The sequence below is a fragment of the Coenobita brevimanus genome, chromosome 78 (genome assembly GCF_032717465.1).
Source record: "Coenobita brevimanus isolate Jiangsu-jjx chromosome 78, ASM3271746v2, whole genome shotgun sequence".
Lineage (NCBI taxonomy): Eukaryota > Metazoa > Arthropoda > Malacostraca > Decapoda > Coenobitidae > Coenobita > Coenobita brevimanus.
Window position 1 is genome coordinate 20300115 of NC_137031.1, and position 14440 is coordinate 20314554.

Here is a 14440-nt window from a genome sequence, read left to right on the forward strand (position 1 = left end):
ATGTTGAAGAGAGAACCTGTATTTTTACACAGCAAGTGCTTGGGATAGATTAAAAGCATCTACTTGCCCGAGTGCCAGGGGGTTAACTCACTCTCTTCAGGCCCACAGTGGGAGGCGGAGGGACGTTGGTTACAAGATTGTGACAACGTGAGTTAACTTTTACTTGGTCGTGGTGTAGTAGTATGCTGCCTGGCTCTCACCTGAGAGTCCTGGGTTCGATTCCCGGCATATTGGTAATTTCTTTGAGGAAATATGTTGCTCATTTCAGGCAAGAGTTTAAACAGACAACACTGATTCAGATATAAATTTGAAGATATATACAATTATCCCTTTGACCAAATGCATATAAAATAAAATAAAAATGAGAATTGGGAATAGGCTGACATGTGGCGGGAAAAATTTGAATATATTATTAGAAGAAAGCAAAAATCTCCTGAATGGTGAGTATTAAAAATTATATATCTTTTCCTTAACGAATTTTGGCCCCCAATTTTCAAAGCATTAAATAGACCATCTCAAGGCAAAATTTTAAGTGCATTGCTTACATCTGAACAAGAAATTTTAAGCAGTCAAAGGAATATCTTTTTAAGGCATAAATTTAAGGAGCTCTTTAGGTAAATTAGTAAATCATGAAGTAGGCTACCATTAAGAATATACTTTTTTAAAAGGAGTTAAACATGTTCTAATTTTAATGAGAGAACAGACAGACAAATAAATAAATAAATAAATGATGTTAAGGCAGAATTTTGAATACTATCCGTGAGTTTGATAGTAAAGAAAAAGAGGGGGGGGAAATGACTTTCGCATTAAGATCAGCATTAAAAAAAAAAAAACTATCATACTACAAATTTTGAAAGAATATAGGCTATTAGTAAAAACTGTATATATAAATTTAAAGACATGTTCAAACCAAATTTAAATACATTACGTGAATTAGTCCTGAAATAATGATCTTTAGTGTGAATAACGTAAGTATATCCAGAAGACACTAAGTAATCATTGACCCCTTGACCTCGCGTCCTTTGACCTGTTACGTGCACCTCGCTAGCTCAACCCGGCTGCTAATTAGGCTTCACCTGACACTTTTTCTCAGCTGGTAGGCAGTACTGAGTCAGATCTGAGGAACAGGGTAGTCTTAACTCTTTCACTGTTAGACTTCAGAAGGGGAAAACCGTCTATATATCCTGGTGGTTTGAGCTAGGGAGACGTGTAGGACTTTCCTCTTGCTCTTCAGATGATTTTATGCAGCTTGGGAGAGAGAGGTGGAGCTGGGGGATTAGATCAAGCCTTCCTCTACCCCTCCGAATACACCAAGACCATCCAAAGCTGAATAAAATCGTCTGAAGGCAGCTGAAATGAACTGAAAAAATAATCCTCGTGAGGGGTAAGTGAAGACGGTTTTTCACCCTTGAAGGCACCTGAAATAAACTAAAAAATCGTCTTCCCACTGTGAGATTGATAGAGACGATTTCCCCCTTTACAGCTGAGAAAAAGCATCTGAAGTCAGCCCAGATAGCAGTGAAAGGCTAAGGGTTTTATTCTTGCTGGTCAGACGGTTTATTTCAGGTCTGGAGGGGTTCAGTCAAGGGCAGTATTCTCATTTAAGGAAGTTGCCTAACGTCTTTTCCCAAGCGACTTATTTTGTGAATTATACCTTACTTTCCTATCCCTTGGTCCATATACCCTTCCAATATCGCCATACTTTGCATGGATAACGTGCTAAAGGATATTACCCAGCCATAACTAAAAAACAAATCGCTAAGGAAGAGGTGTTAGAGAGCTTCCTTATGAGTCCAAGGTTCGTATTCTCGGCAGTTAAGACAGCTCCCTAACACCTCTTCCTCACCGACTTCATTTTTTAGAATGACTTAAGTAACATGGAGGCAAGGTGTAATCAGCAAAATAAATCGCTCAGGAACAGGTGTTAGGGAGTACCTTACCCGACGAGAAGGCAGCCCAAGCCTCCTTTAACCCCTTCAGCCCGAAAAATCCCTCTAAGCTGAGAATAACCGTCTGAAAATCGCAAAAATGTGAAGAAATCCAACACAAGTGAAATTAATTAGTATCTTACATGTCTAGTCTACCTGGCACCTACCTGTAAATAATTATAGATATTTTACTTAGATTTTTGTATAGAAAATTATATATACATCTATAGGGCAATAATATATAATTATAAACTCTACTATTAAAAGCTGGGAGTTTGGTACAGCCCGTTAGTTATACCGTTACCGTTACCGTTAATTGCCCCGTTGCCGTATATTACACCGTTACCGTTGATTACTCGATTACCGTTACCGTTTGTGTAGCCGTTACCGTTGGTTACTCCATTACCGTTGATTGCACCGTTGTCATTTGTATACCCATTTGTGTAGCCGTTAGCTCCATTGCCGTTGATTGCCCCATTACCGTTGATTGCACCGTTACCGTTGATTGCATCGTTACCGTTTGTGTAACCGTTGGAGTAGCCGTTTCCGTTGTCATTACCGTTGATTAGGCCGTTTCTGTTGACACCGTTGCCATTGATGGCTCCGTTACTGCTGCGACGCCCGTAACTGTAACCATTACCGTTGATACCGTTACCATTTACACCATTACCATAACCATTTCCGTTTATGCCGTAACCGTTGATATCGTTATTCACACCATTACCATAACCGTTACCATTGATGCCGATACCGTTGACACCGTTACCGTTGATGCCGTTTCCATAGCCATTACCGTTTATCCTATTACCGTTAATACCGTTGAAAACGATACCATTTACACCATTACCATAACCATTACCATTGATACCGTTACCGTTGATACCGTTACCGTTGACACCGTTACCGTTGATGCCGTTACCGTTGACGCCGTTACCGTTGATGCTGTTACCGTTGACACCGTTACCGTTGATGCCATTACTGTTGACACCGTTACCGTTGATGCCGTTACCGTTGACACCGTTGCCGTTGACGAGTCCAATATTGGCGTTGAGACCATAGAAACTGGGAGCGGTGGCACAGTCGAAGTTGTACCACCAGTCACACACAAAGTACTGTTGGTTGAAAACAGTACCGTTGGGACAAAGGAAGGAATCCATACGTCCATCAGCTTGGCAGATGTGGAAGACCTGTGGAGATAGTAGTAGTAGTAGTAGTAGTAGTGGTGGTGGTGGTGGTGGTGGTGGTGGTGGTGGTAGTAATAGTGTGGAAAACCTGTGGAAAAAGTGTAGTAGTAGTAGTAGTGTGGAAGACCTGTGGAAACAGTAGTAGTTGAAGTAGTAGTAGTAATAGTAGTAGTAGTAGTAGCAGTAGTGGTGGTGTTGGTGATGGTCGTAGTGGAGGTGGTGGTAGTAGTAGTAACAGTGTGGAAGACCTGTAGAAATAGTGTAGTAACAGTAGTAATAGTCATAGTAGTAGTAACGGTGGTTGTGGTGGTGGAAATAGTAGTAGTAGTAGTAGTAGTAGTAGTAGTAGAACTATAAATGTAGTAGTAGCAGTAGTTGTGGGAGGAGCAGGAGGAGATAAAGAACAAGAACAAGAAAATAGTAACAGTAGTATTAGAGGCAGTAGTAGTAGTATAGAAGATGAAGAAGAAGAAGGAGGAGGAACAGAAGATGAAAGAGGAGAATAAGTAGTAGTAATAGTAGCAGAATAGTAATGGTAGTGGAAGAAGAAAAAGAAGAAGTGTTAGTAGTAGTAGAAATCAGTAAGGAAGAAGCCCCAGTCATCACCTTCAGCATACGGGAGGATGGCATTAAGAGGTAATTAGGTAGGTCAGGGAGAACGACCGTACTGTTTAGAAATCAGGGTTGAAGATGCAAGAGAAAGTTGGTATATACATGACATGACTGCGAACTTTCTGCATGATTTTAAAGTTAGTGTAATTCGTGGATGAAACGCAGATTTCACCAAGGGGAGGCTGATTTATGGCCAAAGTGTGAGAGAAGGGGATGCTATTCAGTAAGTTTGCTCATTTCTTTCATTTTCAATGCCCAAAGACTTAAGGCTATGTTGGAAAGTTGTTTTATTTTGTGATCTATTTGTAGATTTCACCAGAGAGAGCAATGTTTGTGGCCACAGTGAGGGAGAATGGAATGTCTTTAAGTAAGGTAGCTCACTTCTTTCAAATTCCAATGCACAAGGGCTTCAGAATGTACTGGAAAATATGTTTGGTGTAATTTGTGGGGTCATTTTGAACTCAGATGGAACTGGACATAAGGCAGTTTTTGGTGTCTTCATCTCCTCAAAATCTGTCCTATGAGAGGCAAGATGCTAACTCATAGAAGCAGATCTTCATTTGAATGCAAGCTTCTCTAACCACAACGTATAGGAGTGAAACCTGCTAATTTTTACCCCCCATGATGAGAAGCAAACGTCCTACATCCCAGATCGTTATTAAAATTGGATGATATTTCTACTTTCCTTCTCGTGATAGCTTATTATAGCCTAACCTACCCTGGGTGTAATGTCAGCTTGGTATTCATAGACCTGTGTATTGGTGTAGCTAACCCGGGTGTAATGAAGGAACTGGCTAAATATACACACCCTAGACAGTAAGCATAATAGTGTACCCTCATGCTACACCCAGATTGCAGGGCATTGTTGGTGTAGGAAAATTGGACATGGTCTCGGGAAAGGTGTATTGGCTCTCCTATACCCAGTGTAATGAAAAGGCTAGCTAAGTACCATGAAGAACTCCCATAAGTATATAGTACCATGAAGAAGTGCATAATGGTATCGTGAAGGGGTCTAGCCTAAAATACTACCATGAAAAAGCCTTAGTACCGTGAAGGAATGCACAGATGGATCGTGAAGGGGCTAACCTCAATAACTACAAGGAGACCTCCCATGATATAGTACCATGAAGGAGTATATAAAGGAATCAACAGTAAACACAATGGTAATAAGTTGCATTCATCCATACCTGACAGACATGGTTGTAGTGTCTGGAAAGGTGAATATAGTGAGGTAAAGGACTGAGTAACTATTATAGTGGATGCGAGGGGTCGTATTGTGACAGATTTCGTTCCCCATCTTCCTCAGCTATTTATTTTGTCTCCTGTAGTTATGAGCCTTCATGGGCATCAATAGTAGATCTTAAAACCTTATTAGTAATGTATGAGGGAAGAAGTCTTAATGAAGCATGACATCAAGCATGAGGTAGGATGTGAAGGTAGGAGTAGAGTACACTGTGTTGAAGCAGGTGAACCCGGTGGACTGCAGGACTGTACTATGATACATGAAGACTTACACAGTAGATACAGTGCCAGGACATAATATCTCACAGTATTTTCACCTGACATCCGGCCTCGTATGGTATAATTACTGATACCGGCGTGCTGCAGTGAAAAGACTTAACTGTCATGAAGACCTAAGAGTGTAGATACAGTGCCAGGACTTACACAGTAGATACGGTGCCACAGAACAGTATCTCACAGTATTCTCACCTGACATCCAGCTTCCAGGGCGGAGTCAACATAACTCCCGGGTACCTGTGTGTTGGAGCAGGTAAACCCGGTAGACTGCAGGACTGTACTATGATACCTGAGGACTTACACAGTAGATACGGTGCCACAAAACAGTAAATCACCGTAACTTCTCACCTGACATCCAGCTTCCGGAGTGGTGTCGGCATAATATCCGGGCACCTGTGTGTTAGCGCAGGTGAAGCCGGTCAGCGGGACGGAGGCGAGGATGGGATAGTCCACGCCTGCAACGCCGCCCCCCCCGATGGCAGAGCTCAACTCGGTGATGGGGTCCACGAAGCCTTTGATCCCATTACCGTTGATGCCGTTGATTCCGTTGATACCGTTACCATTGATACCATTGATCCTGTTGATGCTGTTACCGTTGATACCGTTACCATTGATACCATTGATCCTGTTGATGCTGTTACCGTTGAGACCGTTTGTGAAGCCATTACCGATGCTTGTTCTACCGTTTCCGTTGATGGCACCGTTTCCGTTAGTGTACCCATTACCGTTGATTGGACCGTTACCGTTGATGGCACTGTTTCCGTTAGCGTACCCATTGCCATTGATTGCACCGTTACCGTTGATGGCACCGTTTCCGTTAGCGTACCCATTGCCGTTGATTGGACCGTTACCGTTGATGGCACCGTATCCGTTAGTGTACCCATTGCCGTTGATGGCACTGTTACCGTTGATGGCACTGTTACCGTTGATGGCACCGTTACCGTTGATTGAACCGTTACCGTTGATTGCTCCATTGCCATTGATGACACCGTTACCATTACCGTTGACAGCTCCGTTGCCGGAAGAGTAACCATTACCATACACAGCTCCATTACCGTTGATTGCACCGTTACCATTGATTGCTCCATTGCCATTACCGTTGATAACTCCGTTACCGTTGGTGTAGCCATTACCGTTGATTGCTCCATTACCGTTGACTGCTCCGTTACCGTTGACTGCACCATTACCGTTGATTACTCCGTTTCCGTTACCAATACCGTAAAAATAACCGTTACCGTTGCCATTGATTGCTCCATTACCGTTACCGTTCACTGCTCCGTTACCGTTGATTGCTCCGTTTCCGTTACCAGTGCCGTAAGAATAGCCGTTACCGTTAATTACTCCATAACCGTTACTGTTGATTGCTCCATTACCGTTGATTACACCATTACCGTTGATGTTAGTATAGCCGTTACCATTGATTACTCCGTTACCGTTGCCGTTAGTATAGCCTTTACCGTTGACTGCTCCGTTACCGTTGATTGCTCCATTGCCGTTGATTGGTTCATTACCGTTGATTGGTCTGTTACCGTTGACAGCACCGTTACCGTTGATGACTCCGTTTCCGTTACCAACGCCGTAAGAATAGCCGTTACCGTTAATTACTCCGTTACCGTTACCGTTGATTGCTCCATTACCGTTGATTACACCGTTACCGTTGATTACACCGTTACCGTTGCCGTTAGTAAAGCCGTTACCGTTGATAACTCCGTTACCGTTGCCGTTAGTATAGCCGTTACCGTTGATTGCTCCGTTACCGTTGATTGCTCCGTTACCGTTGATTGCTCCGTTATCATTACCGTTGATTGCTCCGTTACCAATGGTTGCTCCATTACCGTTAAGGCCACTGCCGTTTGCGCCATAACCATTAACAGCACCGTTGCCATTTCCGTTGATCCCGTTGATTCCGTTGCCATTTCCGTTGATCCCGTTGATTCCGTTGCCATTTCCGTTGATTCCGTTACCGTTGCTTGGCGGTAGGTAGGTATTCTGAGCTAGACACGCTCCTAACAGGGCTGAGAGAGAGAGAGAGAGAGAGAGAGAGTTTAAAAAAGTAAAAAACAGTGCTAAATATACGTAAAATATAATAATAATAATAATAATAATAATAATAATAGTAATAATGATAATAATAATAATAATATTATTATTATTATTATTATTATTATTATTTTTATTATTATTATTATTGTCATTATTATAAAGAATACTCCCCTAGTATCCCTGCTTGTCGTACGAGGCGACTAAAAGGGTTGGTGGTGGGTTAGTGCCCCACCCCGTAAAAAGAACTAACTAAAAAAGCAAATAAAGCGCCTCGGACCCGGACGGACCATACGTTGACGACTAAGGAACGGACAAAGGACATTCTGAGAGTAGGAACGTGGAATGTGAGAGGAGTGAATGATGAAGTGAAAGAGAGAGAGATTGTCCAGATGCTTGAGGATGCAAAAGTGGATATATGTGGATTGACTGAAACTAAATGGTAAGGTGAAAGGATGAGAGAATGGGAATACGGTGTAGGTATATGTGCGGGAGTCAGTGAGAATGAGAGGGCAAGAGAGGGAGTATGTCTGATGATAAGCAAGAAGTGGAAGGAGAATATAAGAGAGTATGGAACAGTGGGTGCAAGGATTGTATGGGTGAGGATGAAAGTAGGTATACAAGCATGGGCGATTGTATGTGTGTATGCTCCAACGGAGGATCGAGTGGCAAGAGTGAAAGATGAGTTTTGGGCGAGAGTAGAAGCATGTATGGACAAGTTTGAGAGGAGCGAGAGAGTGCTGTTGATTGGAGACATGAATGGCAAAGTCGGGAATGTACGAGTGGATGGAGTGGTTGGTCAGTGGGGTGTGCCAGCGGAAGTAGATGGGAATGGTAGTGCTTTGGTGGACATCTGTGCTGGTAAGGGGTTGGCAATAGCCAACACCTACTTTCGTCATAAGATGATCCACCGGTATACATGGAGAGTAATGAGGAGGATGGATGGTGAACTTGTTGAACGAAAGGCAATGATAGACTACGTGTGTGTGGATGAGCGAATGAGAAGACAAGTGTTGGATGCAAGGGTGTGGAGAGGGTGGGGGAATGGAGTCTCGGACCATCACTTAGTGATGGCCAAGGTAGAGCTGCGAAGAAAGTGGTTGAGGAGGCGAAGGGGAAGACAGGAGGAAGCAGCTCCTGTGAGAAGAGTGGAGAAATTGCAAGATAGTGAGAAGAGGACAGAGTATAAGAGCATAGTGGAAGAAAGATTGGGAAGGTATGAGCTAGAGCAGATGGAAGGGGTGGAAGACGTATGTAAGATATTCACGGAAGAGATAAGCGCAGCGTGTGAGGCGGTTTGTGGAGTGAGGAGGAGATGCAAGGGTGTGCAAGGGACAGCATGGTGGAATGATGAGGTGAAACGAGCTGTGGAACAAAAGAAGAAGGCATATGGTGAATGGTTGGCGAGTAGAGGTAGGGGAGAAGATGAGAGAGAGAAGAGAGAGGTATATGTGAGCAGGAGAAGGGAGGTTAAGAGACTGGTGAAGGAGAGTAAGAAGAAAGTGGATGAAGAGTTTGGGAGGAATCTGAGTGTGAAATGGAGGGAGAGTAAGAAATTGTTTTGGAAGGAGGTAAAGAAAGTAAGGCAGTGTGAAAGGGGAAATAGTAGGGGAGTGAAAGATAGGAATAACAGATTGTTGGTGGAGAAGAGAGAGAAATTGAGGAGATGGAAGGAGCACTTTGAGGATTTGTTGAATGTAGAGAGTGAGAGCAGTGTGAGTATAAGTGGTTGGGGAATGGCTGGGAGAAGAAGAGATGAGAGGAGGGAGGAAGAGATCAGTAGGTCGGAAGTAGTGGAAGCGATGAAGAAGATTAAGCTGGGAAAGGCCCCAGGAATTGATGGAGTGTGTGGTGAAATGCTTAGGTATGGGGGTGAGATTGTTGTGGAGTGGATATGGAAGTTGTGTAGATTGGCTTGGGAAGAGGGAAGGGTTCCAGAGGACTGGAAATCAGGTATAATTGTTCCTCTGTACAAAGGAAAAGGGGAGAGAGAAGTATGTGGTAACCATAGGGGTATTTGCCTTCTTAGTGTGACTGGTAAAATATATGGTAGAATACTCATTGATAGGGTTAGGCATATGACAGAGGAGCTAGTTGGAGAAGAACAAGGGGGATTTAGGAAGGGAAAAGGGTGTGTAGATCAGATATTTGTTCTAAGATGTTTAGTGGAGAAGTATCTAGAGAAGGGAAGGAAAGTGTACGCTGCCTTCATGGACTTGGAGAAAGCTTATGACAGAATAGATAGGAAAGGTATGTGGAAGGTACTAAGAATATATGGAGTGGAGGGAAATTGTTGAGTGCTGTGAAGAGTATGTACGAGGGAGCTAGGGCTACGGTGCGAGTGGATGGTGAGTTGAGTGAGTTCTTTGATCTCAATGTGGGACTGAAACAGGGGTGTGTAATGTCTCCATGGCTGTTTAATATATATATGGATGGGGTCGTAAAGGAGGTACAAGGTAGGGCAGTGGATGTGGGGGTGGCCCTAATGAATGAGGGTGAGATTTGGAAGCTTCCGGTGTTGCTGTTTGCTGATGATACAGTATTGATGAGTGAAGATGAATGGGAGTTGCAAGGTTTGGTGAATGAATTTGGGACAGTGTGTAGGAGGAGGAAGCTGAAAGTTAATGTAAACAAAAGTAAAGTTATGGTGTTTGAGAGGAATGAAGTCACAGAGTGTGCAGTGAGGTTGGATGGTGAGGATATGGAGAATGTGAGTGCATTCAAGTACTTGGGTAGTGTGATGAGTAAGGATGGAACTTTGGGGGATGAAGTACGTGAAAGGGTACAGCAGGGAAGGAAGGTTGTTGGCACACTGAAAGCAGTGATGAGAAATAGGGAGGTGAGTATGGAAGTTAAGAAGTCACTGCATGATGGTATTGTGATCCCTACCCTGACGTATGGAAGCGAGGCGTGGACCTTGCAAGAGGGGAACAAGTCAAGAGTGAGAGCAGTGGAAATGAGTTACTTGAGAGGAGCATGTGGAGTGACATGGAGGGACAGGTTGACGAATGAAGAAGTGAAGGAACGTTGTGGGGTAGATGTGGATGTGGTTGAAAAGATTAGGAGAAATACACTGAGGTGGTTTGGACATGTGGAGAGGATGGAGAATGAAAGACTGACTAAGAGGGTGTATGTAGGTGAGGTGGAGGGAGGGAGAGGGAGGGGTAGACCGAGGGTGAGGTGGAGGGATGGAGTTGAGAGGTATATGAGGGAGGGGGGGGTGAGTTGGGGGGAGGGGAGTCAAATGGTGGGTGACAGAGTGACTTGGAGGCGTTTTGTCTGCGGCCACCCTTTGCGGGATTAGGGCGTCGGGCTATAGATAGATAGATAGATTATTATTATAAATAATAATAATGATAATAATAATAATAATAATAATAATAATAATAATAATAACAATAGAAATAGTAATAATAATAATAAAAATAGTAGTAGTAGTAGTAATAATAGTAGTAGTAGTAGTAGTAGTAGTAGTAGTAGTAGCAGTAGTAGTAGTAGTAGTAGTAGTAGTAGTAGTAGTAATAGTACTAGAAGTAGTAATAGTAATAGTAATAGTAGTAGTAGTAGTAGTAATAGCAGCAGCAGTAGTAGTAGTAGTAGTAGTAGTAGTAGCAGTAGTAGTAGTAGTAGTAGCAGTAGTAGCAGTAGTAGTAGTAGTAGTACTAGTAGTAGTAGCAGTAGTAGTAGTAGTAACAGTAGTGGTAGTAGTAGCAGTAGTAGTAGTAGTAACAGTAGTGGTGGTGGTGGGTAGCAGTAGTAGTAGTAGTAACAGTAGTGGTGGTGGTGGGTAGCAGTAGTAGTAGTAGTAACAGTAGTCGTAGTAGTAGTAGTAGAGGTCAGGTACTGAAAGGTGCCTGGCCATAGAGAAACAGATCAATAGAGATTATACCTAAGGCGTCTGGCGATAGGTAGATAGATAGATAATTAGGGCGTCTGGCGATAGATAGAGAGGATATTGAGAATGTCTGGCTATAGATTGATAGAGATGGTATAGGGCGTCTGGCAATAGAGATGCTGCGCAGGGCGTCTGGTAATAGATAGATAGCAATGAAACTATATGGTGTCTGGCAATAGATAGATAGACAGACAGACAGATAGATAGGTTGATAGACAGAGTTAAATTGAACTTCACAACTCCTCACTATAAATATCCCCCTACAGAAAAGAAAAAATGAACAGAAAAAAATGTCGACAGCAAGAAAGATGGTCCAGGTAAATGTATTTCTAAAACTTTTAAATTCTCGTCTAAAAGTCCTTCAAACTACTGTGAGTACAAGCTGGATGTGCTAAATGTACTGCCGCTTCCCCTAAGACCAGGAACAAGTGCGCACGAGTGTACATCCCATCCCAGTGGCCAGGAACAAGTGCACACGAGTGTACATCCCCTCCCAGTGGCCAGGAACAAGTGCACGCGAGTGTACATCCCCTCCCAGTGGCCAGCAACAAGTGCACACGAGTGTACATCCCCTCCCAGTGGCCAGGAACAAGTGCACACGAGTGAACATCCCCTCCCAGTGGCCAGGAACAAGTGCACACGAGTATACATCCCCTCCCAGTGGCCAGGAACAAGTGCACACGAGTGTACATCCCCTCCCAGTGGCCAGGAACAAGTGCACACGAGTGTACATCCCCTCCCAGTGGCCAGGAACAAGTGCACACGAGTGTACATTCGCTCCCAGTGGCCAGGAACAAAGTCGCGCGAGTTTACATCCCCCTCCCGTGACCCCGAACAATTGTGCTCGATTGTACATCCTCAGAAACAGTTGAGCGTGAGTGTAGTTCTTCCCCCTCCCCTCCACCACCACTACAGTTACCACCTCGCATTTAAGTGGCTGGATTGACCCGGAAGAGTGGCTTAACTAGGAACAGTGAAATGGCTGTCTGTCGTTGTGGTCGGGGGGGTAATAGAGACGTCTAGGGAGTCTTGTGTCCTGTCCACTCACACACAAAGTCAAGCTGAAAAAACGTAGAGGGTTAGAGCTAGCTTATTTTAGAGTTACAGCTGGGTTAGGTTTGGCTTATACAGTATAACAGCTAATAAGAACATATATATCATTATAGTAACAGGTATATTTTTGGATGCTGCCTAAAGGTAAAATATAACTGAAGCAATATTTAATTATAAACTTAACGAGTCCAAGGGCAAAGAAAAGTATGGCATATATTATCGCTATACTTGAAAATATACTATACAGTCTTACATATAAAATATATTATGCTTATCTCCCTATCCATCTGCCTGTCTACCTATCTATCTATCTAAACATTAATCCATTTTCTTACCAGCAAATATCAGCTGCCTCGTTATCTTAGCCATGTCTTCTTCGAGGACGACTTGAGGGTAAACTAAAGCTCAAGATGGAGAACCAGCCACCAGTGTAGGCAATTAATGGGATGGGGAGCTTTGGAGAGAGGAGCAGGTAGTTGTGATAGGAGAGGAGGGGAGCTGAAGACTATGCCTGGAAAGGAGAGCGAGCGCCTTATATACTGACTGTGAGGACCTCGGCAGTGACGCAATACCTCTCAGTGGAGGGAAAGGAGGGAAGATGGGGTGGAGGGAGGGAGAGAGGAAGGGCAAAGTATAAAGGAGGAATGAAAGCAAGTACTGACAACACGATAGATAAACAGGGCTGGATAGATAGAAGAAGGGAAAGATGGAGGGCAATAGATAAAGGAGGAATGAGGACAAGGACTGATAACGATAGATAAACAGGACTGGACAGATAGAAGGAGGGAAAGACAGAGGGCAATAGATAAAAAAGGAATGAGAGCAAAATTTATTGATAACAAAATGGATGGAGTGAAGAGGAATGGGAAAGACAGAGAGCAAAGGGGAATGAAAAATGGAAAGCAAGATTGGATAATGGCTGAGGTTAAGAAATAGGAGAATTTGGTTAATGGCAGGAGAGAGAGAGAGAGAGAGAGAGAGAGAGAGAGAGAGAGAGAGAGAGAAGAAAAAAATGGAGGAAGGCAGAAAATAAAGCAAAATCGAGAGCATGAAAAACAAGATAAAATAATGTTACTTTGATAAGGAGAGTATTTTTCACAGTTACTTTGAGAGACAGAATACTTTGCAGTCACACTGATTGGCTTAAAATACTTTGCACATCTAGAAGTAATATATAGTACATATTACATCTTAGTTTACTTAATGTTTTTAATAGCACATTGATATGGAAATAGTTTGCCTCAATATTATGCAAAAAAATTACACGAAGCCTTCCAGCACTGTGAGGGGTAGAGATTTTTTTCGATTTTTTTTTTTCCAGTTCAGTAAAGTCAATATGTTTCAGTCGGAACAGAATACACAATTAAAGACTCCCTTACTTCCATGTAGCACACCTCTTGGCTCTCAGAATTCCTTTATTTCCCCGAACTGCCTCTCTTTGCAACTCGCTTCCCCAGATCAGTTTCCCCCCCAACCTTCGACCTAGAGGACCTCAGATCCACCTGTTACAGATTTTTTAATGAATGGAAGACACCTGTAATCTGGTATATGTATTTTTTACGTTGGTTTCTCCTTCCCCTATTTCTCTGCTGAAAAAATTAAATAAATACATCAAATGGGCCTTTTTGTGTGTGTGCCTATGATATATGATTTTGAGCTGAGGATAGGGATAGCAAAACAAGATAGCCTCCCTCATAGATGATGATGATGATGATGATGATGACGATGATGGTAGTGGTAGATATGATGCTGATGATGAAGGTGATGATGACAATGCTGCTAGTCGCTTTGATTATGATAATGATAATGATGAAGATGATAATGATGATAATGACGATGATGAAGGCCTGAAAGTGCAAGGAGTGGAAGATTAACACAACCAGTGAAATGCATAAACAGAGGACGCCAAGGATGAACAGAAAATGGAACCGAGATTTGCATATTAATGAAAGTAAATTGCAAGATAGACAAATAGGAAAGTGATAGATGGAGCAATAGATAGATGGAGGAACAAGGCCTAACTATACTCGTTTCACCCTGACTTGGCCTAAACGTGCCTGTCTCTCCATCTTGAATTGTTTCGTTTACACTGAGAACAAAGTATAAGTGACAGAAAAGTATAAGTGACATAACTAGCAATGGTGTTGTTTTGTTTCCCTGGTTGGCCTCAGTTGTGGAGTTTATAACAATAGATTAAAGTTAGATTACGG

The 14440-nt window shown here is 42.9% G+C and overlaps 1 protein-coding gene across 1 annotated transcript in view; it reads right to left on the reverse strand.

The window, feature by feature from the left end:
• Positions 1 to 2188: 2188 nt before the first annotated feature.
• LOC145408725 (uncharacterized) overlaps positions 2189 to 14440 on the reverse strand; it is a 46430-nt gene continuing 34178 nt past the window's right edge. Inside the window, exons 2-5 of the mRNA XM_080279386.1 lie at positions 6790 to 7211; positions 5884 to 6693; positions 5591 to 5754; positions 2189 to 3115 (exon numbers count right to left, since the gene is read on the reverse strand). Coding sequence (XP_080135512.1) covers positions 2189 to 3115; positions 5591 to 5754; positions 5884 to 6693; positions 6790 to 7211 — 2323 coding nt within the window. The remainder of the gene's footprint in view (positions 3116 to 5590; positions 5755 to 5883; positions 6694 to 6789; positions 7212 to 14440) is intronic.